Source organism: Syngnathus floridae, chromosome 18, assembly GCF_059516105.1.
Source record: "Syngnathus floridae isolate MCC-2025c chromosome 18, RoL_Sflo_1.0, whole genome shotgun sequence".
NCBI lineage: Eukaryota > Metazoa > Chordata > Actinopteri > Syngnathiformes > Syngnathidae > Syngnathus > Syngnathus floridae.
Genome location: NC_142430.1, coordinates 8,073,539 through 8,099,587, shown reverse-complemented (window position 1 = coordinate 8,099,587; position 26,049 = coordinate 8,073,539). Strand labels below are relative to the sequence as shown.

Genomic DNA, 26,049 nt, shown 5'->3' with positions numbered 1-26,049 from the left:
CCCCTACTGCTTGTGACCTATGACCCCAGCCCCGCTCAGTCGCACCACAGCTTTGCAGGCCGGATGAAACCGGTCGGGATCTTTATGTTGTTGATTGCGGTGAGAACACGACAAGAAGCTTGATTGCGATATGACCCCGAGAAGTGAATCGGCTGTCGAGTGCCTCGGAAAAATTCGGGGGACAAAGGGTAATGAAAGCTGACGAGGATTGATGAAGTGGACCGTGGAGACAAAGAGCTTTTGATGAAAGAACTTTCTGTCAAATTGTTATCATAGCACTCAAAGAGGTCATTTATCAACACGTGAAGATACTTCTGCTGACTCAGCTCTTTTCACTGGACTTTTTTCCCCCGAAACTTTGAGCCCCTCTTAAGCCCGCTGCGTATTTCAAGCGCGCTTCCATTCAGGTTGAGAGCCATTTGTTTGATAGTCGGGTTTGGCAATTACAAGCCGTGGCTGGCGTCAAGGGCGAGGCGGCGGCGGGGCGGAAGACAAACGTCGAGGTGCCGACTTTCCTGACAGAATAGGCGAGAGGAAAGAAAGAGTCGCTGAGTGACACGCAAAAATGAAGATGTGGCGGAGCGGAGATGGCGGGAGGGGAAAGTTCGGCAGAGTACAAAAAGACTATTTTTAGCACTTAGACACGGATGTGACAGGCTCTTTGGGACTAGTCATGGCGGACGACTCCCGGATGGGTTGCATTTCAATTGAGCGTATTGTTAAAAACTTTTCCAATGAGTCATTTCTTGTGAAGTTCCTGGAGTAAAAAAAATTACACATCGTCAAGAGGGGTGCCTCAAAAAAAATGATTCAGTCTGAGCGCGAGTTAATGGAGACGAAAACAAAGCTGGGCTCTTATCTGTAAATTCACCTGCCACGTCTTTTTTAATTATCGGATGCCATTTTTCAATTTTCTTGTTATCAGTATCGAGCCAGCTTGTTCTAGTTAGCGAGTCTGATCCATCTGGCCAGGACAACGTGAGATTCCTCAAACAAAAGAGATTTGCAAACAAAAAAAAAAATCTCTGCAGATGATTACCTAAGAGCAAATGTCATTGCCATCGCCGTTTAAATGTTGATATGCCATTTTCCAATGTCACCTTGAGTTTAATTGGAGCAGGCCACTTTTTCGTATTTTTTTTCGCTGACATTTAGCAAAGCGTGCTAATTTGTCGTAAAGAGACAACTTCTGCATTGACATTTATCCCTCGGTGAAAGAATTTGTTATCGGAGAACAATTAGTGCTTTGCCCGAGCCTCCTGAAAATAAAATTATTCTTTGCTGTGTTATTAATTTACAGGCCTCTGCTAAAAAAAAAATAAAAAATACATGAAACAAATGTGATTCACAAAGTCTATTTTTTGGAAAACTCACCAACGCAGATCATCTTTAACAGAAAGAAATAGCGATAGCGATAGCGCCGATGGGGGCCGAGCCGACCCGCCGGAGTAACGTGAAGGCCCCGAATAACGTCTATCCATATTTAATGTCGTTAACGGCACCCGCCGCTCGACTCTTCCTAGGTTTGCGCCCGTGAGCGAGGAAGCTGCGGTCGGAACCCCCGTGGGAGTCATCCTGGCGGCAGCTGTCAATCAAACCATCGTGTACTCCATCGTCGAGGGCAACGAGGGAGGTGAGCGAAGCGATTTGCATGATCGCCAAGTATAGCTCGGGCGTTTGGAGCAATCATTTCAACAAATTTTGCATCTGACGGCTTCCTTCGTTGCAGGTGTGTTTGCGTTGAATAACAAAACGGGATTAATATCCACGGCCAAACGGCTGGACTACGAGGCCAACTCCAGCTACCTTCTAAAGGTGGAAGCAGACTCCATGAGGGTGGTCTCATCTAACCTCCGAGCTCCTTCCAAGAGTGAGTTAAGTCAAACGTTCCACCTCTGAGGCAGGACGGATCATGACGTCGTGACAATTAACTTAGTCCCATGATAAGTATGGAAAATGATTTGTTCAGTCATAGATGGTATGCGCACATTAGCAACTTTGCATTTTGACAATTCACATGATCTCAAATCAAATTTACATCAATGAAACATATCATAGACTTACCTTACAATAAATTGTCAATGCTACATATACACAACAATCTGATGATTAACTAGTTTTGAAATCAGAGACTAGTAAAAAGTGTTTTAAAGAGAAGAATGGTAATAAAATGTGTTGTATTTTTTAAAAGTGAAGACAATTTGTCATAGATGGTATGTGAACAATAGCAACCTTACATTTTGACAATTTACATGATCTCAAATCAAATTTACATCAATGAAACATATCATAGACTTACCTTACAGTCAACTGTCAAAATATTATACACAATAATCTGATGATTAACTAGTTTTGAAATCAGAGACTAGTAAAAAGTGTTTTCAAAAGAAGGATGGTATTATTTTTTATTTAAAAGTGAAGACAGTTTGTAATTGTAATGGGGCCACATAAAATGATGTAACAGACCCTATCTGGCCCCCTGCCTTAGGTTTAACACCCTAGCTGACCCGTGACGATAACTTACCTGTCTTTGTGGGACGTCAAAGCGGTCGTCTCGTTCCTTGAGTTGGAAAACGTCTTTCTCAAAACAATCCTTCCATTGAAATATGATCATTTTCAGAGTGTAGCATGTCTTTCCTGCGTGGCAAAGGATTTGGAGTCATAAAATGTTTTCATGTTATCAATGTTCTATTATGTGAAAATGGTTGCTTTTTATTATGTTCTTTTTTTCGTTCTAATCAAAATTACCCAGAGCGTTTGTTTACGGTCCTCCATCTATGGATTCCTTCTAACCCCCCCCCCACGAGTGGCGCTCGACTCCTCCCAATTTGCACGCGTCTTAATTGATGCTCGTCTCCTCGGCTTTCTTCTTTAATTATATTGTTTACGGCACTGGCTCGGGTTACACAATTTAACTCTTAAGTATTCCGTCGGGAATAAAGCTCCGCATCATTGTGTTCATTAGCCACTCTTCAATTCTCGTCAGGCAGCGTTTTTTAATCAGGCAACAAATCAATAGCGTGCTAACGACACGGTGCTCCCATTTTGTGACTCCGGTGCGGGTTTGAATCTAAATCAGCAATTTGTTCTCGACAGTCGAGAGATTTTTAAAGCGACGCCTCCTGTTTTTGTTTGGGTCGAAAAGCCGCGATGGCTTTGTAACGTCTGACACCATTCCGTCTGATTTCTTTCATTTCGGTGTCTCAGCTTTTTTGGACTCGGAAGTGAGTCGCTGCTTTTTGAATCTTGACTTCTGTTATTCTGTGAACTCCACAATCAAGCGACCGTGACGTCAAAGCCGGACCAGACTGGCTTTCAAGTGTCTTAATCTTGCACCTTGCGTTTGATTGCTTGACACTGCTTTTTTTTGTAGATTTGCTGTGATGCCTAGCCTTCTCATTCCAAACTGATTCCTTCATAGCTTCTGTGCACGTTTCAGGTAACACGGCGGCGGTGGTGATTGACATCCAGGATGAGAACGACCACTCGCCGGTTTTCACCACCTCGCTTTATATCGGAGGCGTAGCAGAGGATGCCAAAACGTTTACCTCAGTCTTGCAAGTGCAGGTAACAAGGATACTGATTTACAGAAAAAAAAAAGTATTTTTTATTTTAAATTTATATTTATTTTGTATATTTATATTTATTTTATATTTATTATTTAATCAGATTTTTACTTGTAACAGTAGTAGTGAAACTCCTCTTTCGTCATCCAACTAGCCGCCAGTAGTCAAACCACTTAACATAATTTTTTTTCTTTACATTATATCCCGATGAGTTTAAATCAGAATGAAACTTGACCTCCTTTCAATTTTTCAGCTTTTCTCTGGTTATGAATTAATTATACGTTTTTTTTTCAGTCAGGTCTCCAAACCACCAGGGCAACGGGCTAAATTAATTGCAAGTACATCGAGTCCACTGTCGTGCCAGTGCGTGACGTTTATTTAAACAGTTAATATTCAGTAACATGATTCCCTGCGAGGTTATCTCTCCGCGCTATCGACTGAACTAATTGGCACATCTTTCAGCGGTCTCGGAGACGCTCACATCACAGCAAATAACGACAGTTACCGCGGTACAATTAAAATACCTTCTGGGATGCAAACTAGGTTGTGACACCGTCTCTTTGGGGGAAGTACAACGGCGTGTTTTAATGAGCTCCCGAAGCCACGTGAGATTTGCGCGTGGTCTGCGAAAAGCAAACGACGTGCTTCACTATTAGATTGCAGCTTTGAGCTTATTCTTAGATCGCAGCTCCGAGTGGGAGGAATGATGAGAGTCTCATTGTAAATAAGTCCCAACTTGACATTTTTTTTTTGCACATATATTGAAAGCTCACATCAGACGTCAGCGGATGAATAGACGGAAGAGGTCGGTCGCCGCAGTGAATAAAAGGCTAAGTGGGACAAAAGATGAAGGGAAGGTTGATCTCAGCAGTCTCACCATAAATAGGAGTGACCTTTGCAAATCCTCCTTTTTCCTTGTAACCAAGTCAAAAGCTGAAGATGGTGTGCCAAACGCATGACATTTAGCATCATTTGACTCTCCTTTGGAGCGTTAAAAGCCTAATAAATCCCAGAAAGCTGTTATAATTACAAATAAAAACCACTTTGTATCTGATTTAGAAAGAGGAAACACTATTAGGATTACAGTTTGATTTTGTAGGGACTAAATAAGACAATGGGAACTGTAGTGGGCCACAGAAAGAACCCTGTGGCACCCCACATTTAATTCTCTGCAAGGTGACCCAGTTTTGCAACATTTTAAAATACATTGGTAACAAGTTGAGTGTGACAAAGACAAAGGAAGATAAATAAGGGTTAATTTTTCAAATCAAGGGAGTTTAATTAGAGAAATCTTGATGAATTGTGGCATGTGGCCCACTAATCAGGAAACTTAATTGGATATGAGCTCTACGTTCTCAAGTAGTCTGCTATGGAAACTTTTAATGAAAACAGGATAAATTATATCACCACCTGTTTGGATTTTATTTTATATTTCACTTCTTATTGCCACGTGCTAACTACGACCGTCTCGACGACGTTGGGCCTTCAGACCACCCACCAGATTCGTTTGATGCGGCTCCAATAACAAACGATGTAATTAATTAAACTCCAACTGGATGATGATCGTCATATTAATTCTGGTCGTGATGACTGATTCCAATCTTGCAGGCTTTGGACAAAGACACAGGCAACTACAGCTCCATGACGTACCGCCTCATCAACGCCCCCTTGGCCGGGAAAGACGGCAAAGACAGCAAAGACGGCTTTGTCATCGAGCCGCTCAGCGGCGTGGTCAAAACGGCCATCATGTATCGTAACATGCGCCGGTCCTACTTTAAGTTTGAGGTGGTTGCCACCGACAACTATGGGCGAGGACACAGCAGCAAGGCGGAGATAGTGGTGAGTCGTTAGGGTTAAAGGTCGTGGTGTTTTTTTTTTTTTCGTGCATTATTTGCATTTTTTTCTCATGGGCAGGTGTCAGTGGTGAACCAGCTGGACATGCAGGTGGTCGTATCAAACGTCCCACCGACGTACGTGGACAATAACAAAGACAAACTTCTCAGGTAACGGCGATAACGCCTCAGCTTGAAGACCATTTCTGATGGTTGTGAACTCATTCACTGCCAATTTAATATCGAAGTACTTTCTCAGAGGAGCTTGATATGGGTATTTTTTTAGCACTGTACACACGTAGAAACACACTTTCCCTGCTGCGAGGAGGTGTTTTGCAGGGACAGGAATCAATGTTGCACAGTAGGTGGTATACCCTTGGTGTCAAGATTCGAAAGAAGTTGAAAAAAACGTGCATTTGTGTGGGTGTAGGCCACTTAATGCTGTCGCCTGTGTTAAACCAAAGAGGTCTATTTTTTTTCCTTGCCAGTATTTTGGAGCGCTACGTTCAGGAGCAGATTCCCGGAGCGAAGGTGTTCGTGGAAGCGATTGGTCCCCATCGTCACGGCGATGGACTGGAACAGGAGGACTACACCAAATCAGATCTAATGATTTACGCTATCGACCCGCTGACAAATAGAGCCGTGGCCAGACAGGAGCTCCACAAGTAAGGGCTTTGCCTGCTGATTGAGAAGCTCCATTGATGTTGGCTTGTCTTTCTTAACGAGCGTTTTCGTGTGTTTGGCTAAAGGTTTCTGGACGGAAAACTGCTTGACATCAACAAAGAGTTCCAGCCCTTCATGCCCCCCGGCGGGCGCATTCTGGAGATCCGAACCCCGGAAGTGGTGACCAGTGTAAAAAAGGCCGTGCAAACTGTGGGTTACACAGAGGGGGCGCTGTTGGCCCTGGCGGTCATCATCATCATCTGCTGTGTGCCCGCCATACTTGTGGTTATCATCACCTACAGGCAGTACGCGCACATTATTTTTCGACAAGCAAATTCATTCATTCATCTGTAGACCTCAACTTAATTTCTTAATGTCTAAAGAAAGCAAAACTGATGTGAACTGTAGAGGCTCACATAAAGAACCCTGTGGAACGCCACATTTAATTATCTTGTCTTTACAGCAAAAAATGATGCCGGTATCTAATTTTTTTTCTCTCTCCATGGCTCTCTCTTGTTCTCTCTATTTTTTCCGCAGATTTAAAGAGTGAGTAAAGTTTTTTTCTGGTTTGCATTTAGTCTTTCTCAAGGACACGTGTAGTGAGGGATTTACTAGCAACTTTCTTCTTTCTTTATAGACGGCAGGAAGAGTGTGCCAAGACCGCCCGAATCCAGATGGCGCTGCCGAGCAGCAAACCTGGAGGGGGCACTGCCAACAACTTATATGAGGAGCTCGGCGACAACGCCATGTAAGTGTTGATAATTTTTTGTTTTGGGCATAGTAACTATTTTATTGTGGCACGAACCTTTACCACAACAAAACACGTAAAGTGCTGTGAGTGCTTGCTTCGGGTCCACAAGTCATTACCCTTTCTGTTTATTTTCCATGTGGCATTACAAGCCAGTTTTGCACCTTTAATGATATGCTCACAATTTGTTGTAGCTCCCTCGGTATCCCCCAAGCACACTTGGCTTAATATAATCTTGACACTTTTCTCTGTTTCAACCGGTTAGACGAGATTCAAACAGCGGCCGCATGCAGCGATGCCTTATTAATTTCCAACCTCAGGTTTTAACAAGGCGGCGCGCTCCTCCACGCACTCAAGGCGGCGCAGCGCGAGATAGTTTAATTTAGATTTCCTTTGCGAGGCACAAAGATGAAGTTGTGAGGAAGCCCGTATCAGCATTCCACGCATCGCCGCTCCCATCGTCTGTTTTCGATACGCTCGAAACATGAGAGCCACGCGTGTGCGAGACGAGGCGCGCTCAATCAAAAAAAAAAAAAATGACAAGGCGGCGTTTCACACGGGTGGCCTCGACGTGCAAAAAAACAACGCGGAGTTGAGATAATCGAAATAAATGCAGATAATCATTTCCAAGGCGGCCACCACGGGTGATCGTTAGTTCCACTGATAAGATGCAGAGTGTTGATGTTTTGTGTAACATCAAGGATGGAGTACAAACATTTTGTTATCAAAGAATAAAACCAGGGCAAAAGTTTGCGCGGTCGTAATTGCGGTCTGGTATCGACTTTATATTCATTTTAGTTGCTGCTGCCTCTGGGTGGTTTCCATTACCTTTGGATTTTTTTTTTGTTGACCGACTTACCATAAGAATCCACAAAAAATGTTTGTATTCTCAGCGCTGTCTTGACAATCATCGTACTCCTGTTGGTTCTCTCCCTGATCCAAGAACCAACACTGTGTTCCGGAAATGTGCTGTTCCATAATCTATTTATTGTACATCTTCCTCTGAATGTTAAACACATTTTATCTTATCTTCCTGCCGTTTCGCAAAAGTGACAGACAAAAGTGAGTAAAATGTTCAGAAGTGCTCCCCCCCCCCCCCCCCCCTGCTTGTAGCGAGCGCAAGGTTGAATGAGACGTTCAAGGTGGAAGCCGACGCTGTGGAAGTCTGCAGAGTTTTCTTTTCGCCCTCCAAGAAGCCGTTCGGCAAATATGCCTTCAATCGGTCGTTTGTCAAAGGGAACTCTGCAAACTCTCACAGCTCGCCGGGAAAACGATTGATCCTTCCCCGCTGTCGTTGTGATACAGTGGCTTCTCCGCTTTGAGTTTACAGTGTTTGCCGTCTTTTAGTTTCCCAGACATTATCCGTCACGTCTTTCCGCGCTTCACCTCTACTTTTTACGGCCGCAGCTTGGACGAAAGCGATCGCCAACGCCTGATCTCCGATTTCGCCACCCGGGCCATCGCCGCCCACAGGCAGTGCGTCGCTAACGGAGGGGTGCTCAACAAACTCCCCAAGTCCGAGTCCAGCATCACCTTTCTGTCGGACGAAAACCCTCTGACCATCAAAAATCCCATCTACCGCGAAGACGGAACCTTGAGCAGTCCGGAGACTCTAGGACGAAGCCAGAGGACGAGAGACCTTCTCGGGCACTTCTCTCCTTCCAGGAAAGGTCTTCGGGAGGCCTGGTTGAGGATGAGCTCCCCTGGAGGAGACCACTTTGGTGGCTACAGCGGCAGTGACAGCGGGAGGGGATCGGGAGGTGGCCACAGCTTGACCCTCCCTTCGAGACTACATCGTAGAGACATCTACGATAGCTTGAGGAGGCAAGTGGTTATGGATCCTGTCCAGTGGGAACTGGAGCTTCTGAAGGCGGAATTCAAAGAGAGCAAAGACGCCGGGCTGGATTCGCCATTTGAGCACGGCTTGGATTCAGATCTGATGGTGAGCCCGGGCCTCGAGCCCAAGCTGACGGTCAAACAACAGGCCCGACAGTTTGAACAGCAGGCCGTCCAGGAAATGAAACAAAAGCGGGACGTGCAGGCGTCGCTCTCACCTGATATTGTACTTTCTGTTTACCCGGACTCTCCCCAGCACCCCAAGTACATCTCCGCCCCAAGTGTTCCAAACGTTCGGGCTCGAGAGAGTCCCCCGAGTATCATAATCACCCAAACGGACGGGGGGACGCCTCCGCCGAGCCACAAGCCGACGCCGCCCGTGTTGCGACGCTTTGGGTCGGGTCTGACAGAAAAGCAGGAAGACAGACTTCAGGTGCATTTGGACGTTATCCCGGATCCTCCTTCCACTCCAGCGCCGCCGCCGCCCCCTTCTGCTTCTGCGCCGCCGCCGCCCCCTTCTGCTCCTGCGCCTTCCCCACCGACACCCCCCTGCACTCCCCCACCTCCCGTCCACCAAGCTTCTCCTCCCCCTTCTCCCCTCCCTGGCTCCAACTGCCAGGCTCCTCGGCCGCCGCCTCCCCCTCCGCCGCCCCTCCCTCCCCCTTTGTCGCCCTCACTGTTGAGGCCGTCCACCTTTGTGCTCCCTTCATTTTCAGAGGCCCCCGCCCTGCGACCCGTGACCCTCCGCCCCCCGCCCCCACCTCTCCCTGCAGAACCGGAACCTCCCCGCAGGGAGCTGAAAGGCATCCTTAAAAATATCCAGAATATCGCAGACATCGAGAAGTCCGTAGCCAACATGTTCAGCCAGATCGATCGGAAACAGGTCCCGCTCGTAAAGGTCATGAAAAAGCAAGAGGCTTCCGATTCCGTGGACTCGCTTGACTCCTCGGATGTATTAGCTGGAGGAGAAGGAGTGGAGGGAGGAGAAGAAGTGACCACTTCACCTCCACAGATTCAGCCAAAGCCAAACATGAACTCCATCGTGGTGGAGCTGGAGAAACGATTCCCCCCTCAGTCCACGGTCCTCTAACCTTCACCCCCAGGGGTTTTCAGTGTTGAGTATCTAACCAAACATCTTTCCGAGTGAACTGAACATTTTCTCAGGCTGTGCTGTCATTGTGCTGAGAGATTCGCCGGCGTGGTTTTTGCCGATTACACGATGACCTTTTGTTCTTTTTGTCTGTTTTTTCTACGATTAGATCGATGTTGCATTGGAATTTTTTTTTTTCCAAAGTCTCATCTACCAGAACTATTCGTTGGTGTTTACCATTTCATTTTATCTACTTGTGTTGATCGATGTAGAGTTATTTAATGTTAACCACAAACTGCGCCACATTTTTACAACTGTTACCCATCGGGATCGATTGTGTGAAATGTTTTTCTCAATAAAATGTACCAATCTCAACTGTGAGAACATTGTAGCAATTTATAGCAATCTAAGACTTTTCTTGAACAACTCCAGCGTAGCTTTGTGACATGAAAGTGAAAAAGATCGTGCATTTGAGGGCATTGTAGTCTGTTGTGAAGAAACTAATAATATTTGCTTTTGTGTTTCTGTCACACATACACACACACATGGTGAGTCAAGGTGGAAAAAATATAATAGGAGTCAATCATCACACGTGTGTTTGTGACACAGCACAGATTGTCTGCAGGCTTTTTGTCTCCAGAGGACCTAATAATGTGCCTGTCAGAGCGGGCGAGGGCACGTGGATAGACTTATCGCACACACGTGCTTGTTTTTCTTTGAACCGGAGACCCGCAAAGCACCTTTGAAAGCAGCAATTCATCTGTTTATCACGCCTTCATGTGCTCCCGGAGCTGCCGTGTCCATTTTTTTTCTCGGAATCGGCTCGCGCTCATCCAGGCGTCTTCCACCATGCTTTTCACGCTTTAATTTGAACTCAGAATCTCTCGCTCTCTGATTTTTTTTTTTTTTTTTTAACCAAGTCTAGCAATAAGCCTTTTTATTACTGCTGTCACCATCTGTGCTCTGAGACATATCTATGGTTTTTTTTTCAGACACATACTAATATGAGTACTTACCCATATGGACAATCAATATCATAGTACTACTTTAGATTTAACCAAATGTGAACTGTTGAATGAGAAATTTGGATTGACTTACAGACTGTATCTGCTCCTCCTCTTCCTTTGTGCCCCGCCCCCTTTGCAGTCGTAGGTACGGACAACACGAGGTAGGTGTCGGGCTTCCCGTCGGTTTGTGGCGTTGCATGGTCGCCTTCTTTGTTTCCGTCTCTCATTTCCGCATGCCTGTTTTACAAAAAAAAAATCATTCAGTGTTGTCTTTTCTTTTATCTTATCCGCATCTTGACCGTTGAACAGATTTAAATGAACGAATGACATAAATTGGTATTGTTGAACGACTCATTGCTAAAACAAAAACAGATGTGTGAGCTTTATGTCCTCAATTTGTGCTGCCATCTGCTGCTTCTCTTTTCTTCTGGAAGACACAACAACTCCTCCGACCTTCTCTCCTCAGACCTGAGGTACTCTGTCTCCTTTTATAACCTCTTGTTGACTCATTTAAGTGACTCGTCAGCATGTCTGCCTGCTCTCTGTGTGTGTCCATGTTGTGTTAACACTGCGTCCTTCTGCCAGGAGTTATCCATGGAGTCTGGTATCGATCCGGGTCAGGACTACTATACACAGGATTACTACAACTATGAACATGGGTCAGTAACGTCTGCATTGCTACGTGTCGAAATTGCCGGTGTCCCGCAAGGCTCTATGCTAAGACCCTTCATGCTCTCCCTATGCTTTAAGCATTATTATTGCCAGTAATGAAATGATTGAATACATAAATAAATGCCTCATATTGACACCTGAACTAAAACCTGTTGAGCTAATACAGATAAAAAGCTATACAGACCTTCTTTGGTTATCTTCCGGAAAAGCAAGTAAACACAAAAAGATACGCTCGCTCAAAGCATTTGTGAATGAGACAATGATGGATTTCCTCCCCGTGGAGCGTGTACGCGTGTGTACGTGTTGTTCTCGGCCAACACCGAGGGAGTGTGTAGAAATGATAATTACAGCCGCATCTTGTATTTTATACTGCCACCCACATGAATGCACAATGGCACACTTGTGTATCTGTAGAATGCAAGTTCACCAACTGCAAGGCTCGCTCATTATTTCATCATAACTTTGTAAACACAAAGCTAATTCTGTCTAGGTTGTGTAGCAACATTGCTAATCAGGCAGCCTGCCATGGAAACATACACAATAGGCCAGATGCTGCTGGCTCGCAGCAAATTCCACAAACTCATTTTGGTGTGTGTACATAAACGGGAAGAGCAAAATGACACGGTGCGACCCTGCGGGATTCATATCTAATCGCCGTGTCTGTCGCATTTGTTCGGGTTCAAGCTTTGCTGGAAGACAAAGCGCCAAACAAACTTTCTGACAACTGACAAATAATACGAGAACAAACAAAGGGGTTTATGTTTTTCCATTGTGCAAATGTGGTAATTGCACCTGGAGCTCTCACCAGAGAAATCTATAAAATTCAAAAGGGAAACAAAACAATCCTTTTTTTGCAAAAGCATCCAAACAACTTCAAGTGATTGAACATTTTCGTCCAACTTATTGATTATTGCTGATTGACTCCCAATGTTTGTCTGCCCCCTGCTGGCTATTAATGGAAACGTACACTGCATATTAACTGGACATTGTGCATGCAGTTGGAGCTTTGAAATCCCTTCGGTAGTCTTCATTGTAAGCTTACGACTTAGTACTTCAGATTTAGTGTCCATACTGGAAGGATTAGCGAGGGTGCTCGTCCTCTCTTTCACCCCCTCGATCTATCCACAATTGTTTACCGACTCTCCTCTTTGCCCCATTAGTTTATGGCTTGCTTGCTCGATGTAATACGACGGCTTGGCTTGGCTGCGAGCTGAGTGATACACGAGGCAACTTTCCTGTCTCTGGAAAGCCAGCCGAAGAACTGCTGGCTGATTTGTTACTTTAATCACCCGGGCATCTATTGTAGCCAGGATATCATCTTTGGTGTGTGTCATCCAGTCTCATGCTCCAGGGCCCGAGGTCCATAAGCGCTGATACACGAGTGCATTTCTCTCCCGGAAGCGTAGTAGGACAAAAGGAGAAAAATCGATTCCATTTTTTTGGGGGGGGGTCAAGCCGAACCTGGACAATCTTTTGTTTATTAATCTTCGTGTCTTCACCTTTGATCGGTTTAAACTCTGAGAAAAGACTCTTGCTTCCGCACAAATGTGGAATATCCATTCTCGATGCTTTTGTGCGTGTCTCCAGCTATGAGCTTCCTCAGTACGGCAGTCGGCGGAAGCTGATCTCGCCCTCGGGCCTCTACGATGAGTACGGAGAGGTTGTCGTCGACGACGACGGCAGCTACTACTACAGCCCGCAGGAATCCGACGCAGAGGTAAGCACGAGAGGCTAGGACAGAATACGAAGTGAAGTGTACTACTCTCAATTAGTTTGATTCTGTCAAATAGATTGAAATGACCCCGTTTCAACTGCTATGCAATTTAAAAAGGCAGATAGCGCCACCTATGGTCCACTTTGTGATTGTTCATTCCTTATTCTAAAATATTTGCTCTGGTTTTGGGGCTGATGCTTCTATGACAGCAGGTTCGAAGACAATTCCAAGGAGGCACCTGCCCGCCCTACCGCCAGTCCCGCCCCCAGCCTGCAAACGGCACCGTGAAAACAAACCCGGCGCCCCCCCTAACTGACAAAACGCAGGCACCTGAAGATGGCACAAAGCCAGCGAGTTTGGGCACCCTCGCCAAGCTGAAGGCTCTCGTGAGGTCTCTGCTCTCCTCTGGTCAAACATCTGGGCAGCCCCCGGCTGGCCGCCTGTTGTGGAACAGAGCCAGAATCCAACCGGTGGAAGGCAGAGGGAGGTTGGGGGCAAGAGAGGGAGGCGGCGCGGGGACGGAGTTTGACAAAGGGCAGGCTGCGAAGACAAATAACACGGCAATTGGAAGACGGGAAGATAATGAAAGGATTCAAATGTGGCGAGCCAGAGCTGAAAGGGAGAATTGGCCGAGGATTAAGGCGGGTGGAGAGGGATTCGGGGCGGAGCACAGGGGAGAGCTTCCTGGTTTGGTCCCCAACGGCAATCTGGTCGTCAACAGGAATTATCGGCGAGGGTCCGCCCAGGCGGTCCAGCCGCCACAGAAGCAAAAGCTGAACGATACCTTGAGCCTTATCTCGCTTAACAGAAGACTCCGACGCCCCGCCAGGGTGGCTGGCGACGTGTGGAGCAATGACGGCAGGGTTAGGAAGATGTACGACTCTGTCGGAGATATGAGGGTCTCTGCATTCATGTCGAGTCGGGGCGGTCCAGCAGAGGGAGAGAGGTGGGGGAGGCAGGGAAGAGGAAGCTACGGCTCTTCGGAGGGATGGCGCACCGGGCCCAAACGGTTTCACCGTCAACGCGGTGATCCCGAGTCAGAATTTAGCGACAGCGACCTTCCGAGCTCCAGCATTTCCACCGAGCGAGAAGAATCGGACACGGAAAGTCAGTCCAAGAGCGGGGAGGGAGACTCGGAGTCAGAGTGTGATGACTCTGGCGGTCAAAGAGCTGCCGCGAGAAATAAAGTAGATCCCAAGAGGCCAAGCAAAAGGAGTCAACACCAAAAGAACAAGACAGATGTTTCTAAGCCCAAAAAACATGGAGACACCTCAAATGAAGAGCAGAAGCAGAGGTCGCCACCGCAGTCCCTCAACCTCTCAGATGCCCTGTCGCCCATTATGGAGGACACCGAGGGGGAGACAAGTGCCTAGAGACTGATGCAGATGAGGTTCAAGATTTCGATAAAATTTTTGGATGTGCTGCCGTGACCTGCGTGTAATTACTTTCGGTCACTCGCTCTGCCTTTCTTGGGTTTCTTGGTTTGGGTTTGATGTGTTGCATGACCTTTAACCTGACTTGTGCTTCGACTTTGTTGCTTCTCAATGGAAACAAAGTCTTTCAGGATGTTTCGAGGGGCTCCTGAGCTTGGGAGCCTCACTGTTCCTTCCTCTTACTCTGCTTTTTGTGCCCAAAGTTTAATAAAAAAAATTTAAAATTTGTAATTAAAAAAAAAAACACGGAAGCACCCCAACTATTTGTGTCTATTTCCCAGAATGGCGGCCGAAAGCGGAGGATCAAGTTGGTGGTGGACCGCGAGTACGAGACCAGTTCCACCGGTGACGACAGCGGCCCAGAACCCCTCCGCGGACGTTCCACCTCCACATTCACCAACCACACCAACGTCAACGGCGGACTCTACGTGGCCCAGAACGGCTCAGTGGTCCGCACCCGCCGTTCTGTGACACCCACCAAGCCGCCGTCGCCCGTCTTCAGCTCACGGCTTGCCAAGCACTTTAAAAAACTGGACAAAATGGCGGCCACCTTGGAGGAGAAACTGCCCCTGAACAGTCCCAGAACTTCGACAGACGGCGGCGTCAAAACCCTGCGCACTTTCAAAAGCCCCGCCAGCCCTTCCTTCACTAACTCTGACATCCATAAGACCGTCAACGTGTTCGACAGTCGACAATCCAGCATTTCTTCAGAGTCGGCCAGCAACGTGGGGGCGGAGCAAGCCACCAACGCGGACGGCGGGACGGACGGGGGACTTCGGAATGGGACAAGTGAGGACCGAGAAGCGGGAGAGGCCGAGAGAGAGTCCAGAGTAGACGGCAGCAACAGCGAGGGAGACGACGGCCTGGTCATGAGGGATCTTCCCGGTGAGAGGACGCGGTCGGAAGAGGAGGAGCTTTGGATGGGACCCTGGAACAACCTTCATATCCCCATGACTAAACTCTGACTGACAACAAGATAAATCTTCATTTGTGCTGACAGACTCTCAAGTGCCAATTTGAAAAACGCTAATCAGCATGTCAAAAGACTCATTTTTATGAAAGTCATCAAAAGTTGCCTTGGATTTGATCTCGGTGAAGCACTTTTTCTTTCCTGATCAGTGTTGACGGCTCATCTTGACATTTGTCTGACTCATCTTTGTCAAGTTGCTTGGCAAACGGAATTAAAAAAATAAATCATCCAGTGGCACGCGTGTCTGCTTTTTTTCTTTATATATACAATTCATAAAGCTTTAAATAGCTTCCCATTAGAAGTCACTGAGTTTTATTTTGAAATTATGGCAGATTAAAAACACTTACCTTGTAGCTGAGGAACATGGAGGAACATTGCTTTTGACAGGGAGGTGCACATTGCCAATCCCAGTCCCACACGCTGACATCCGAAGAGGTATATGGATCCAAAATTCCTAGTCACTGCATGTTAGATGGAACCAAAGCCGGACCAAAATATGTGGAGTCATGCCAAACACAATCAATAAAATCAAATCAAACACCAACCACTCCCTAATTGACTTGCAAAAACCACCAAAAGGGGGCGCTAATCAGCTTTTAAAATGTTAGGAGTGGTTTATTTCCTAAAAAATATTACAAGGCCCAAAGACCTACTCATACAAGGGTGTCCAAACTTTTTGCAAAGAGGGCCAGATTTGATAAAGTGAAGGGGCCTGGGGGCCAATAGATTTTTCAGACATGTTTTAACTACAAAATAATCAAAATTATGAAACAAATTTCATTGTCCCAATTGTCTTGATTTTTAAATGACAAAATAACCAAATATAAGCCACTCAGGCAGATGTGAACAACTCTAAAAAGACAAATTCTGCCTCTCATTAATATCTGAAGAGTCAGATAACATTGAACAAACTGTATGAAATACATTTTTGCCTCATGAACATTTTAGTTATAAGTAATTATTATTAAAACTTAAAACAAGTGAATTTTGCTCGTCATTTACAATATCTTTCAGAAAGTAATAGTTTGTGTCTACAAATTCATAACATCAACAGTATTAACATGGCCACTTTGTAATAATTAATATTAAGTAATATTTACTTTTAGTAACTTTTGACTCACAGCCCCGCGTGAAAAATGTTTAGCTTGAAGCTGCTTCACTTTATTAGCGCGGGCACTCAGTTAGCTTGTCGTATGTTAGCATGTTTAGTCTGATAGTGTCTCTTATGGTTGAAATCCTTAAACAAGGCAACAATTACAAATTAGACAAACACAATTACCATAATTTTCAGGGAGGAAGTATTGTAATTCAAATCTTTTAATTCATTTCTTTTGAAAGCGACGGCCCTCAGTGTAAACTTACCTCGTCCTCTCGGCAGTCGCCATGACAGAAAAGAAAGGGGTGGTGCTGCCAACTTTTGGTAATAGGAGGAATTACAGCTTCAAGTTGCATGATTTTTTTTAAATTATTGTTTGACAGTGCAGGCGGGCCATAAATAATACATTATAAAACCGAAACTACGGGCCAAAAATAACTTAAATTTTAAGTATGACAAACGGGGGAAAAAAATATGTAGTACCACTGCATGATCAGGAGATGGCAGCAGAGGGACTAATAAAAATAGTAAAATTAGTGTATTATGCTGACAGTACAATTGCAACTTTAGTTTATAATTTCTATACCAATGTGCTTGGTAAATATTGTGGTTACATTATTTGTGATTACTTTTTTTTCTGACTGACTGAGTGAAATTGGAGTGATTTCTCACAGCACACTGGCTTGGGAATCATTGTGTACATTATGATATATATTTCATGAACTTTCAATACGTCATCAAATGAACACCCAACATTTATTTTGTGACAAATCCAAAGCCACATAGTCATTTGTACATATTTACAAAATAACAATCATTCTTACGATTGATTGCTTTGTGACAGTAGAGACCTGCACATGATTCTGTACCTTCCCAAGTTTGGTTCAACCTTGAGATGTTCCCAGCCGGCTTCAGTCTTTCCCTCTGTATGTGATGTTGGTGAAAGTGGATGTGGCTCCTTTATAAAGAGGATTGTGACCCTGTCAAAAAAAAACACACAAATTAATTTGAACTAGAAAAATGTGACTGTAGTGATATGCATACATTAATGGATTTAATAATCAGCATCTCGGGTATGATGCAAACTTTTTGTTTTGTTAGCATGGTACACTGCAAAAACGGCTTTAATTGTCGAGTATGTAGTTGACCGTTAAACTTACTTGTGGTTTGTTGGGAGCCAAACAGCAGCTGATTAGCAGAAAAAGCCACTAAACTAATTTCAAGCCAAGCCTTTGTAGTGCTGTGGCTAACAGCAGGCCGCGCAAACAATAAAAAGATGTAGCAAGTGTGTGTGGCCGCCTTTACGCAACAGTGAAAAGGCAGCATTGTGCTAACATTAGCCAAAAATGTCCACCATGTCGTGGTCCGCCCTGCCAGCAATCTCACCCACCGTGTCCCACTTGGCCCGTGCACGCTCCTCCTCAAATTTGGCAAACTCTCGCCTGTCGTGAATGGTAATCAGCAGCTTCCAGATGAGCAGCGCCGCCAAGCCCAGGAACAAGATGGCCCCCGCCACCGAGAGCAGCACCACCAAAACGTCCCGGCCCTCGGGACAGTCTAAGGGGGAAATTTTAAAATGAACAGAAGGGTCAAAAGTTTTCAAAATAATCATCATAAATAAATAAAGTCCTTTTTATCGCGCTCATTGGTGCACTTTTTTTTTTAATATTGTGCCCTCCGGGAGAGGCCACTTTTTACAAGTGGCATCAAAGCCTTCCTTTTTCTTGCGTGTGTTTTCCTTTTTGCTCGTTCCTGTTTTTCCGCTCGTGCGTATAACGCCCTCATTACCTTTTTGATTCCAAACCTTGTTAATCTTTTTCTGAAACTTGAAGTTTCTTACTTTGCGCTGGATTTTGCTTAGCTAGCTCTCATAATGTGGAGTCAGCGGGTCCCGGAGGAGCTGGGCCGGGATGTTTTATGACCCACTTTGTCTCGGCGGGGCGCAAACGTGTTCAGGGTAAACTCTGGCGTATTTCCCTACTGCAAATGTGCAGTCTAAATTAGACGGGTGCATTCATTAGAGGCAAGAGACCCCGCGACAGATTTTCTCTCCAGGCAAACGGGGCCCCGTTAACCGAGCCCCTTCCCCTCGCCGACGCCACCCAACAAGTTGACAGCTTGAAAGTGGAAAATGCAAAAAAAAAAATTCAATTTTATTAACTCCTTCAGTGCCATTGACAGGGAATGAGTTAATAAAATAATCCATGCCCGTATTTGGATAAAGCTGTCAACGAACGTTAGTTACCTGGCTCCTTGACGACAAACAAGATGGACTTTCCGCTAGCGTCCTCGTAGTACTGAAACTGCTGCACGCAGTCGTTCTCGTCCTTGTAGGTGCAGTTCACCGCGTTTGTATCATGAAGCACTGAGCGCCGACAAAAAATACCACAGGTGAGTGAGGCTTCAATATTCCGAAGCTTCTTATGAGTTCCTCACCTAATTCCTCCATGAGCTCAATCTCGTCCTTACAAATGCGAGCGCAGCTGTTGTCCTGAAACAGCTTGCCTCTTTTGAAATGTTTACACTCCACACATTGCCTGTCATTAAAAAAAAAAAAAAACACAATTAGACAATTACTAGTAGGATCCCAAAGTGTGATTATTTGTGTGTACTTTTTCATGGTGCACGCGTCAGGACAGGTGGGACACTTGTCGCAGGTAGCCCCGTAGGCGCCGGGTTGGGTGCACTCGCAGGCGCCGCATACGCACTGGCCCCGCCCACTGCAGAGCAATCCCAGGTGTGACATGCAGGTGTCGGTCCGTGTGGAGCAGTTGCAGTTCTCCCCCCGCCAGTCGGGGGCGCACTGGCAGAAGCCGCAGTTGCAAACGCCATGGCCTGGAAGGAGAGAGAATACACCGGGTCGTCACAGAGGGCTCCTTCTAGTGGTGTGCACAAGAATTACAGCCCAAGTACAGTTCTGTTATATTTAACTATGTAACTTTTTTTTTCACGTTGCAGACCTCCAGAAAAAGCATCTTCTGTGGCCTTGGTCATCTTTTATACTTCCCATGTTTTTCCCCATCTGTCTACACTCAGACAATAGGATTCATCATAACCACATCACACAATGTGTCATAATCACGCACAAGATGCTTCCTCTCTTTCCGAATTTCAAAGCAGCAACATGTTTTTTTTTTTCAGCCCAAACATGGCTTTTATTTTTAGCGTCTTAACACCTCGCCGGACCCTGTGAGTAACCACAAAGGTATTTTCATGTTAATCTGTCCACTTTGGGGAGCGTGTGTTGACTCTGGGGAGCAAAGCTAAGCATGCCATTCGGATAAAAGAAGAGGCTAACGTCACTGATTGGCTAGCCGGGGGATGACAGCAAACATCTGCGCTGTGGTAAATTTCTCAAGATGAGTTCGAATGACATTCGATTAAGGCGCTAACTGCTGACATCTAGATGTTCCACTGTTGTGTCAATTTCTTGCACGTGCTCATTGTGAACGGAGCCCGGGTTTGAGGGGGGGGGGGGGGGGAGTGTTTTGGGGATGTTAATTCTTACCAGATGAGGTGCGTGGCAAGTCCCTATGCGCAATATGTGTGTCTTCATTCAGTGTTAACCCTTGGTGGAAATTCCAAATGGCCGAGTGACGTACCAGAGCAGAGTTCTCCTTTGTAGCGTAGGCAGTTGAAGTCATCGCACTCGCACAGCGTCCCCCACACTTTGCCGAAGTCGCTGCTGTGGCACACACACTGGCCGCACACGCAGTCGCCGCGCCCGCTGCAGACGCCCGACGCGCCCGACTCGGTGCAGCGGCCCTGCTCGGCCGGGTCGTAGTCGCCCTCGGCGCACTCGCAACGAGGACCCAGGCGCCCCGGGTGGCACGCGCAGATGCCGCATTGGAAGGTGCCGTTGCCGTGGTGACACTTGGGGCTGCGGGCCTGAGCCTTGTTCTGACACTTGCAGTCGCATTCGATGGTGACGCTGACCGACAGCGAGTCCTTGAAGCCGACCGGTTTGATGATGAACGTCTTCTTCTTCTTCTGTTTGGGACAGGCTCGCGCTCGGGCCTCCACGCTGAAAGACACCTGACGCAAAGAGTTCACTTTTGGATCAAAACATAACACGAGGAACGAATGTAATCATTCGTTGGGGATTACATCAAAATCTGGCCCGAACGCAGGCGGTGAGGGCATGTGCTTCGACGACCATATAAGGAGAAAATGAGGCCCGGAGAAATAAATGTGCGGAGGTCTGAAAAAATGTCACCTGGGGTGGTAAGGAGGAGAAGCTAAGAATGGAAAAAAACAGGAACATAAACACAAGGAAGGTCAGAAATAAAAAATTGGGAACTTACTCATGAACCTTCAGGAAAGAATGGCTCACTTACTGAACGCTATATCAACAAAAACACAGTTGGGGTGCAAACTTGGAACGGGCCAATAAAATAGCTGATTCCAAACTCGCGGTCTGGAATAGCGCTCGACTGCATACGTCGACAGATGGTCGATGCATACGCGGCGCCGCCACGGACTCACCGTGTCTCCTATCTTGAGTCCGGAGCAGGACTTAAGCCCCGGGATGACTTCTCCATTCAAACACGTGGCGTTGAAGGACAGGGACAGCTCCTCCGGGACGTCCAGAACTTCCAGCTCTATCTTGGAGCGAATTTTCTGAGAGCCGTAAGAATGGACGAAAGTTTTGAGACACTCAACAGAGAAAATGTGTCAACGTCTGACCCCAAACGTGTTTCCTGTGTTTCTACTCACAGCGTAAGCCTTCAAAATAAGCTGGATAACGTTGCCAGAGTCGTTGGAGAGCGTTCCCACCGTGGTGCCGGCGATCAGCTCGCTGTAGTTCTACAAAAATAAAAGTAGCGTATCTGCATTTAATAGACTTTTGCCGAGTCAGAACTCCGTGCACGTTTTAGAATTTCCATCCGTCCCCGGAGGCGCTGAAAAATGTATTTTCAAAGCCAGTGAGGTTTGGAAGAGTTGAAGAACGCGCCGCATGTTCGGGATTAAGTAAGAGCAGACCGGTCAGAGCAGACAATCTTTAGCTCCAAACTTTCCACAATAAATATGCTTCAAAAATAATAAGAACTCACGTCTCTTTGTATTTCCGAAATTCTGAGAGATGTTTGCAAAGAGCCAAAATGATCCAACTGGATGCTTCCGCGGTCCAACATTTTATTGTTTTTCCATCCATAATTTTGCACGATATTTTATAACCGCAAAATGTTTTTAAAGTGCTGACCTGGTACAAAGAGACCACGGGGTTGGTGACAGCAAAGATGAGGTTGATATTGTTCTCCGACATCTTCTCGGTGATGAGAGCGAGGGACGGGTAGTCCTGTTGAGAAGAATGTTGTGTTGATTTTGTTGCGTCAAACACACAAAAACAAACACACACACACCATAACGGTAGACATGCTGTACATGTTGGCCGAGTTGAGGTGGCAGCGCCCGTCGTTGGGCTGCACGATCCCGGCCAGGCGACCGTCCAGCGCCACGTGAGTCTTGGCGTCCGAAGTGAAGATGAGGAGGTGGGACGCGCCGGGACGCCAGCCGATCTGTTCCTGAGTTAACAAACGAGCCAGAATGAAACATTTCTCCGTCCGGTCTGTCGCCATGACTCGGCGGCGTACCTTGCAGACGGCCGCTTGGAGGATGGCGTCGAAGCCTCCCTCGGGAGCGTCCCTGTTCCTGGAAACCATCTGCTTCCTGACTTCTTCGGTGAAGCGGCTCACTTTATCCGTCAAGGACAGCACGTGCTTGTAGCCAAACTGGGGCCGGCAGGTGGTGTTGATGCTGTCCGGCAAACACGAGTCAATATATGACCTTTGACCCCAATCGGGTTCCCTCTTTGTACCTGTAACAAGGGTTCTTGACGGCCTCCTTGGGGGAGATGTACATGTAAGGGGAGATGGGCTTGTCCACAAAGGCGCCGAAGCCCATGCGGAGGTTGCTGGTGGTGCGGTTCATGGCCTCGGCCAGGCCCTTGCCCAGCGTCCTCAGGCGGTAGAGGTCGTCGTTCATGGAGTAGGAGAGGTCCATGAGGTAGTAGAGGTCCACAGGGTAGTCTTCAACCTGACGCACCTTCACCGTGAAGCGCTTGGCGTCATCTTGGTAAGCCATACGAAAAATTACAAAGGGGGCACTCACTGACCAATTTCTGGAGAGTGGTTCTGCTGGCTCACCAGGCCTGAGGGTAATATGGAGTTTCTGTGGTTTGATCTGAGTCACATCCTGCGTGGCTCCCGCCGCCTTCTTGGTTAGAGGCCGGTCCTCAATCACCTGCAATCTGCTGTTTGGAGACTCCACGGCCGAAGTTGAGCAGCCTGCGGCCACCAGGTTGGCTTTGCGGTCGCAGCGGGACGAGCTGGCCTCCCCGTGACCGAATTCCTGACGGGAGAAGGTGACATCTTGATATATTTTGTTTTGATGGCATGATTAGATTTGAATTGAGGAACTGACACCCACCTCTTGGACGCACCATGCACAGCTGGGGTGGACGGCCAGGCACTGCTTACACGTGCTCGCGCCCCTCGAGGTGCACACGTTTGAACCTGCAAAAAAAAAAAAAGTCATTAGAAATTCCAAAGTACAATATTAAAACATGTAAGATGTTACCATTTATTGTGTCAAGTCCAAAGCATACTAAATTAGACCCTACCATGGACTCCGGTTATTCCCAGAATGACCCAAAGGCACATCGGAATCACGTCCATCCTGCATGCGTGCACTCGGCCGAGTCTTCCAAGAGCCGAGTGCAAGGAGGAATGAAAAAAAAAAAGAAACTTCCACTCATGTCTCCAAGTCTAAAAGTCTTGAAGCCGCCCCCAACTCCCACTATGAGGAGGAACAAGGGGTGGGCATGCAACATTCTGAGTCCATGTGATGGATGCTCAAGTGCACACTGCCCTCTTGCGGACATTAAGAAAAAGTGCAAGGAGAACCCCAAAAAATGTAGAACCTCTGGAATGGTTTGGGCACTTTTTAATCTCACTTATATTGTTTTTTATACTTCAAATTGAAATTAGGATGCAGCTGATCTGCATATAAGTAAATAAGAAGCAACTAACCTCTCACCACAATCACCTGACCAACCCATAATGGATGATCCACTCCAACCAAGCAACTAACCAAAGCCTGCTTGACTCGGTTTCTGGATTCGTATTGATTTGAAAATCCCTGCTGACTTTGTCATGATAAAACGAAAACCAAAAAAGCAGCTTCCTTTCCATTGTGGTCTCCAAGGGTTGAAGGTCATCCAAGAACAGATTCATTTATCTGAAATGCGTGCCTGTGTTTTGACTCGAGGTCAAATATAATCATTCGTTGGAATTTATCTGACGTTTTGCTAGATAGCTGCGTGTTTTTTTTTTTTTCTGTAAACCGTACGAAGGCTAATGCAATATCATGGGCTCGTGTTTAGAACCTTGAGGGACGCCACATTTTATCTTTAGAATGTCATGTTTTTAATCTGCTCAAATTACATTATAACATTTGTACTGCTCTTAATCTAATCTATTCAGATTATAAAATATACTTTCCTCTACTACGATTTTATTCTCTCCTATCCCCCAATGCCCAAGCCGGTATTTAAACTTGCTCTTGCTCAATTGTCATCATTGGCTGGCCTTTTTTTTTTTTTTTTTTAAACTTCCACAAACAGTTACTCAATTCCTTTGCTTGCACATTTGGTCCACTGCGTGTTTGTACGTGTGTTGGAAAGCTCGAAGAGGAGGAAGGGGAGGGGGGGGGGGTTCAGTCTTGGCACGGCCGCACGTCTTTCAGGAGTTTAATTGCAGCCTTTGCTCAGGATATAAGACGTGGATTGTATTTGTATGCAAGCAAGTTGACAAAAAGGTTGCTTAAGAACTCTGATTCATCTTCAGGTCACATGCACAGAGCGGCACTGTGTGTTGACTTAAGAGTTAATGAATGGATGACTGGAAGCTGCAGAGGGAGCAGCGCCTTGGAAACAAGCCTCTTTTCCCAGGAAGGGACAAAAAGAGAGGGGAACCCAAAATGAAAATGACGTGTTTGCAGAGACCCCCAACAAGTGAGGGGAGGGGGGGCGAAGGTGGGCCTTGAAGCATTCCATGCAATGTTACAGCCACTAACATGTACTTGACAAGGAGCCACGGGGAAAAGAGGGAGAAGCAGCTGTTGGAGGAGGAGAGTGAGACAAAGAAGGAGCAAGGGGGGGCTGTCCTTACTTGCTCTCCTTGGCGTGGGAGGGGGCACAGCGAGGGGACTAAAGAGGAGCCCCGGTCATTTTATGTTTGCTGCGTGCACAGGCGAACGCATGTGAGAGAGAGAGGCGTCAAAAAAAAAAGGAACAAGACAAAAAAAAGGGAAACCTTCCTTTACCTTCCATTCCGGCCATCATGCACTGCAGGGGGAGGAGGGCGCTTCTTCTTCCCTGGCTGGCCGCGCTCCTGGCCGGGTTCCTGGCGGCCAGCTCGGAGTTCCAGCATCACCGCTACGAGGACATGGTGAGAGCTTTGTTTGCCGTGCACAACCAGTGCCCCTACATCACGCGCGTCTACAGCGTGGGGCGCAGCGTGGAGGCGCGCCACCTTTACGTGCTGGAGTTCAGCGACAACCCGGGCATCCACGAGGCGCGTGAGTAACATCTCGCCCCGCCGCCTTACCAACCTACCCAGCCGGATTGCCAATCCAGTTTAATAAGTGTTTGAATATGATTGGTTACTTCTCAACACATCTCTTTTTTAGGAGGGTGTGCACACTTTTGCTACCTGGTTAAATTATTTTTACTTCTTCTGGAAAAACATTCACTTGAGTTTATCTTGGTGTTGTTTTTTAAATGACAAAAACCTGGCAATTGAACAGGGGGTGTGCAGACTTTTTATATGCACAGACTAATTCATGTTTGGGTTGGACTGCGTTGCACGCCAGCATTCTATTTTTGCACAAGACCGAGTGGTATGTTGGTTCATTCCTGGTATTACCCAAAAAAAAAAAATGGAGCAAAGAATGTTGGACTTGGCGTCTGGAAAGTTGTTTACATGCACAACGTGAGGACAAATCTGCACGTTTAGGGGGGGTAACATCTGTCATTCGTTTAAAATCACTTTTAAGGGTTGCGATATTTAAGGTGCAAGCGCGTAACCACAAAAATTAGAGCGCCGCATGTTTATTTTACAAAACCGCCGCCGTTTGGCTTGGCCGGCCTTTCCACTGGTGCATTTTCAAGAGAAATAACCTTGGCTTGTCTTGGCTTTTTTTTCATCGCACGGGTTTCCTTTATGAGAATAGAAGGATGTGTGCCTGTTCTGCTCCAATGGAACAAAACAGGAACCGTGCACTTTGCACCTGCGTCGACTCCCACTTGGCACTCGTGGTGGGCAACATAGGGCTTGTGGGCCATAAATTATAGTCTATTTTTTTTTTTTAAATAGCATTACATTCCTGGTCCCATCTCAACTTCATGGGCTCGTGTTCAG

General features: G+C 46.4%; 3 protein-coding genes across 8 annotated transcripts in view; 1 reads left to right on the top strand and 2 right to left on the bottom strand.

Moving 5' to 3' along the window:
* Nucleotides 1-15,772, top strand: part of pcdh15b (protocadherin-related 15b) — a 41,952-nt gene extending 26,180 nt beyond the window's left edge. Inside the window, exons 27-39 of the mRNA XM_088360920.1 lie at nt 1,524-1,633; nt 1,730-1,870; nt 3,440-3,567; nt 5,175-5,405; nt 5,481-5,569; nt 5,887-6,063; nt 6,148-6,366; nt 6,699-6,809; nt 10,882-10,903; nt 11,177-11,215; nt 11,328-11,401; nt 13,002-13,131; nt 14,843-15,772. Of these exons, the coding sequence (XP_088217046.1) occupies nt 1,524-1,633; nt 1,730-1,870; nt 3,440-3,567; nt 5,175-5,405; nt 5,481-5,569; nt 5,887-6,063; nt 6,148-6,366; nt 6,699-6,809; nt 10,882-10,903; nt 11,177-11,215; nt 11,328-11,401; nt 13,002-13,131; nt 14,843-15,526 (2,155 nt within the window). The 3' untranslated portion in view covers nt 15,527-15,772. The remainder of the gene's footprint in view (nt 1-1,523; nt 1,634-1,729; nt 1,871-3,439; nt 3,568-5,174; nt 5,406-5,480; nt 5,570-5,886; nt 6,064-6,147; nt 6,367-6,698; nt 6,810-10,881; nt 10,904-11,176; nt 11,216-11,327; nt 11,402-13,001; nt 13,132-14,842) is intronic.
* Nucleotides 1-16,939, bottom strand: part of LOC148382798 (glycylpeptide N-tetradecanoyltransferase 2-like) — a 69,915-nt gene extending 52,976 nt beyond the window's left edge. The window contains exons 1-4 of one of the 3 annotated variants that reach the window (XM_088360917.1): nt 16,894-16,939; nt 15,879-15,992; nt 10,834-10,979; nt 2,525-2,637 (exon numbers count right to left, since the gene is read on the bottom strand). The gene's annotated coding sequence lies outside the window, so the exon portion shown is untranslated. Of the gene's footprint in view, nt 1-2,524; nt 2,638-10,833; nt 11,004-11,598; nt 11,732-15,878; nt 15,993-16,893 lie in introns of those variants that run through there. The other 2 variants (XM_088360918.1, XM_088360919.1) reach the window with 2 other exon arrangements.
* Nucleotides 16,940-17,364: 425 nt separating this feature from the next.
* itgb3b (integrin beta 3b) lies at nt 17,365-25,271 on the bottom strand. 4 transcript variants are annotated; one of them, XM_088360958.1, is made up of 16 exons: nt 24,953-25,271; nt 23,250-23,329; nt 23,057-23,142; nt 22,774-22,978; nt 22,446-22,698; nt 22,222-22,384; nt 21,991-22,152; nt 21,831-21,926; nt 21,344-21,433; nt 21,113-21,247; nt 20,230-20,662; nt 19,240-19,462; nt 19,064-19,164; nt 18,873-18,992; nt 18,018-18,184; nt 17,365-17,607 (listed from the first exon to the last, which is right to left on the bottom strand). In XM_088360958.1, exons 1-16 carry the CDS (start codon nt 25,216-25,218, stop codon nt 17,539-17,541), a joined length of 2,649 nt encoding a protein of 882 aa, XP_088217084.1. In that variant the 5' UTR covers nt 25,219-25,271; the 3' UTR covers nt 17,365-17,538. The 4 variants fall into 4 exon arrangements, with proteins under 4 accessions (XP_088217084.1, XP_088217085.1, XP_088217087.1 ...); XM_088360959.1 differs by lacking the exon at nt 23,250-23,329 and having other exon boundaries at nt 24,953-25,117; XM_088360961.1 differs by lacking the exons at nt 23,250-23,329; nt 24,953-25,271 and adding an exon at nt 24,799-24,845.
* Nucleotides 25,272-26,049: the final 778 nt, after the last annotated feature.

Bases quoted from the DNA above. Each gene is read 5' to 3' on its own strand.
- itgb3b (XM_088360958.1), bottom strand. From the start codon at position 25,218: ATGTTACTCACGCGCCTCGTGGATGCCCGGGTTGTCGCTGAACTCCAG. The intron at 20,663-21,112 runs GTGAGTCCGTGG...TCTTTGCGTCAG, and splicing joins GACTCAAGATAGGAGACACG to GTGTCTTTCAGCGTGGAGGC. The intron at 19,165-19,239 runs GTACACACAAAT...TTTTAATGACAG, and splicing joins GACGCGTGCACCATGAAAAA to GCAATGTGTGGAGTGTAAAC.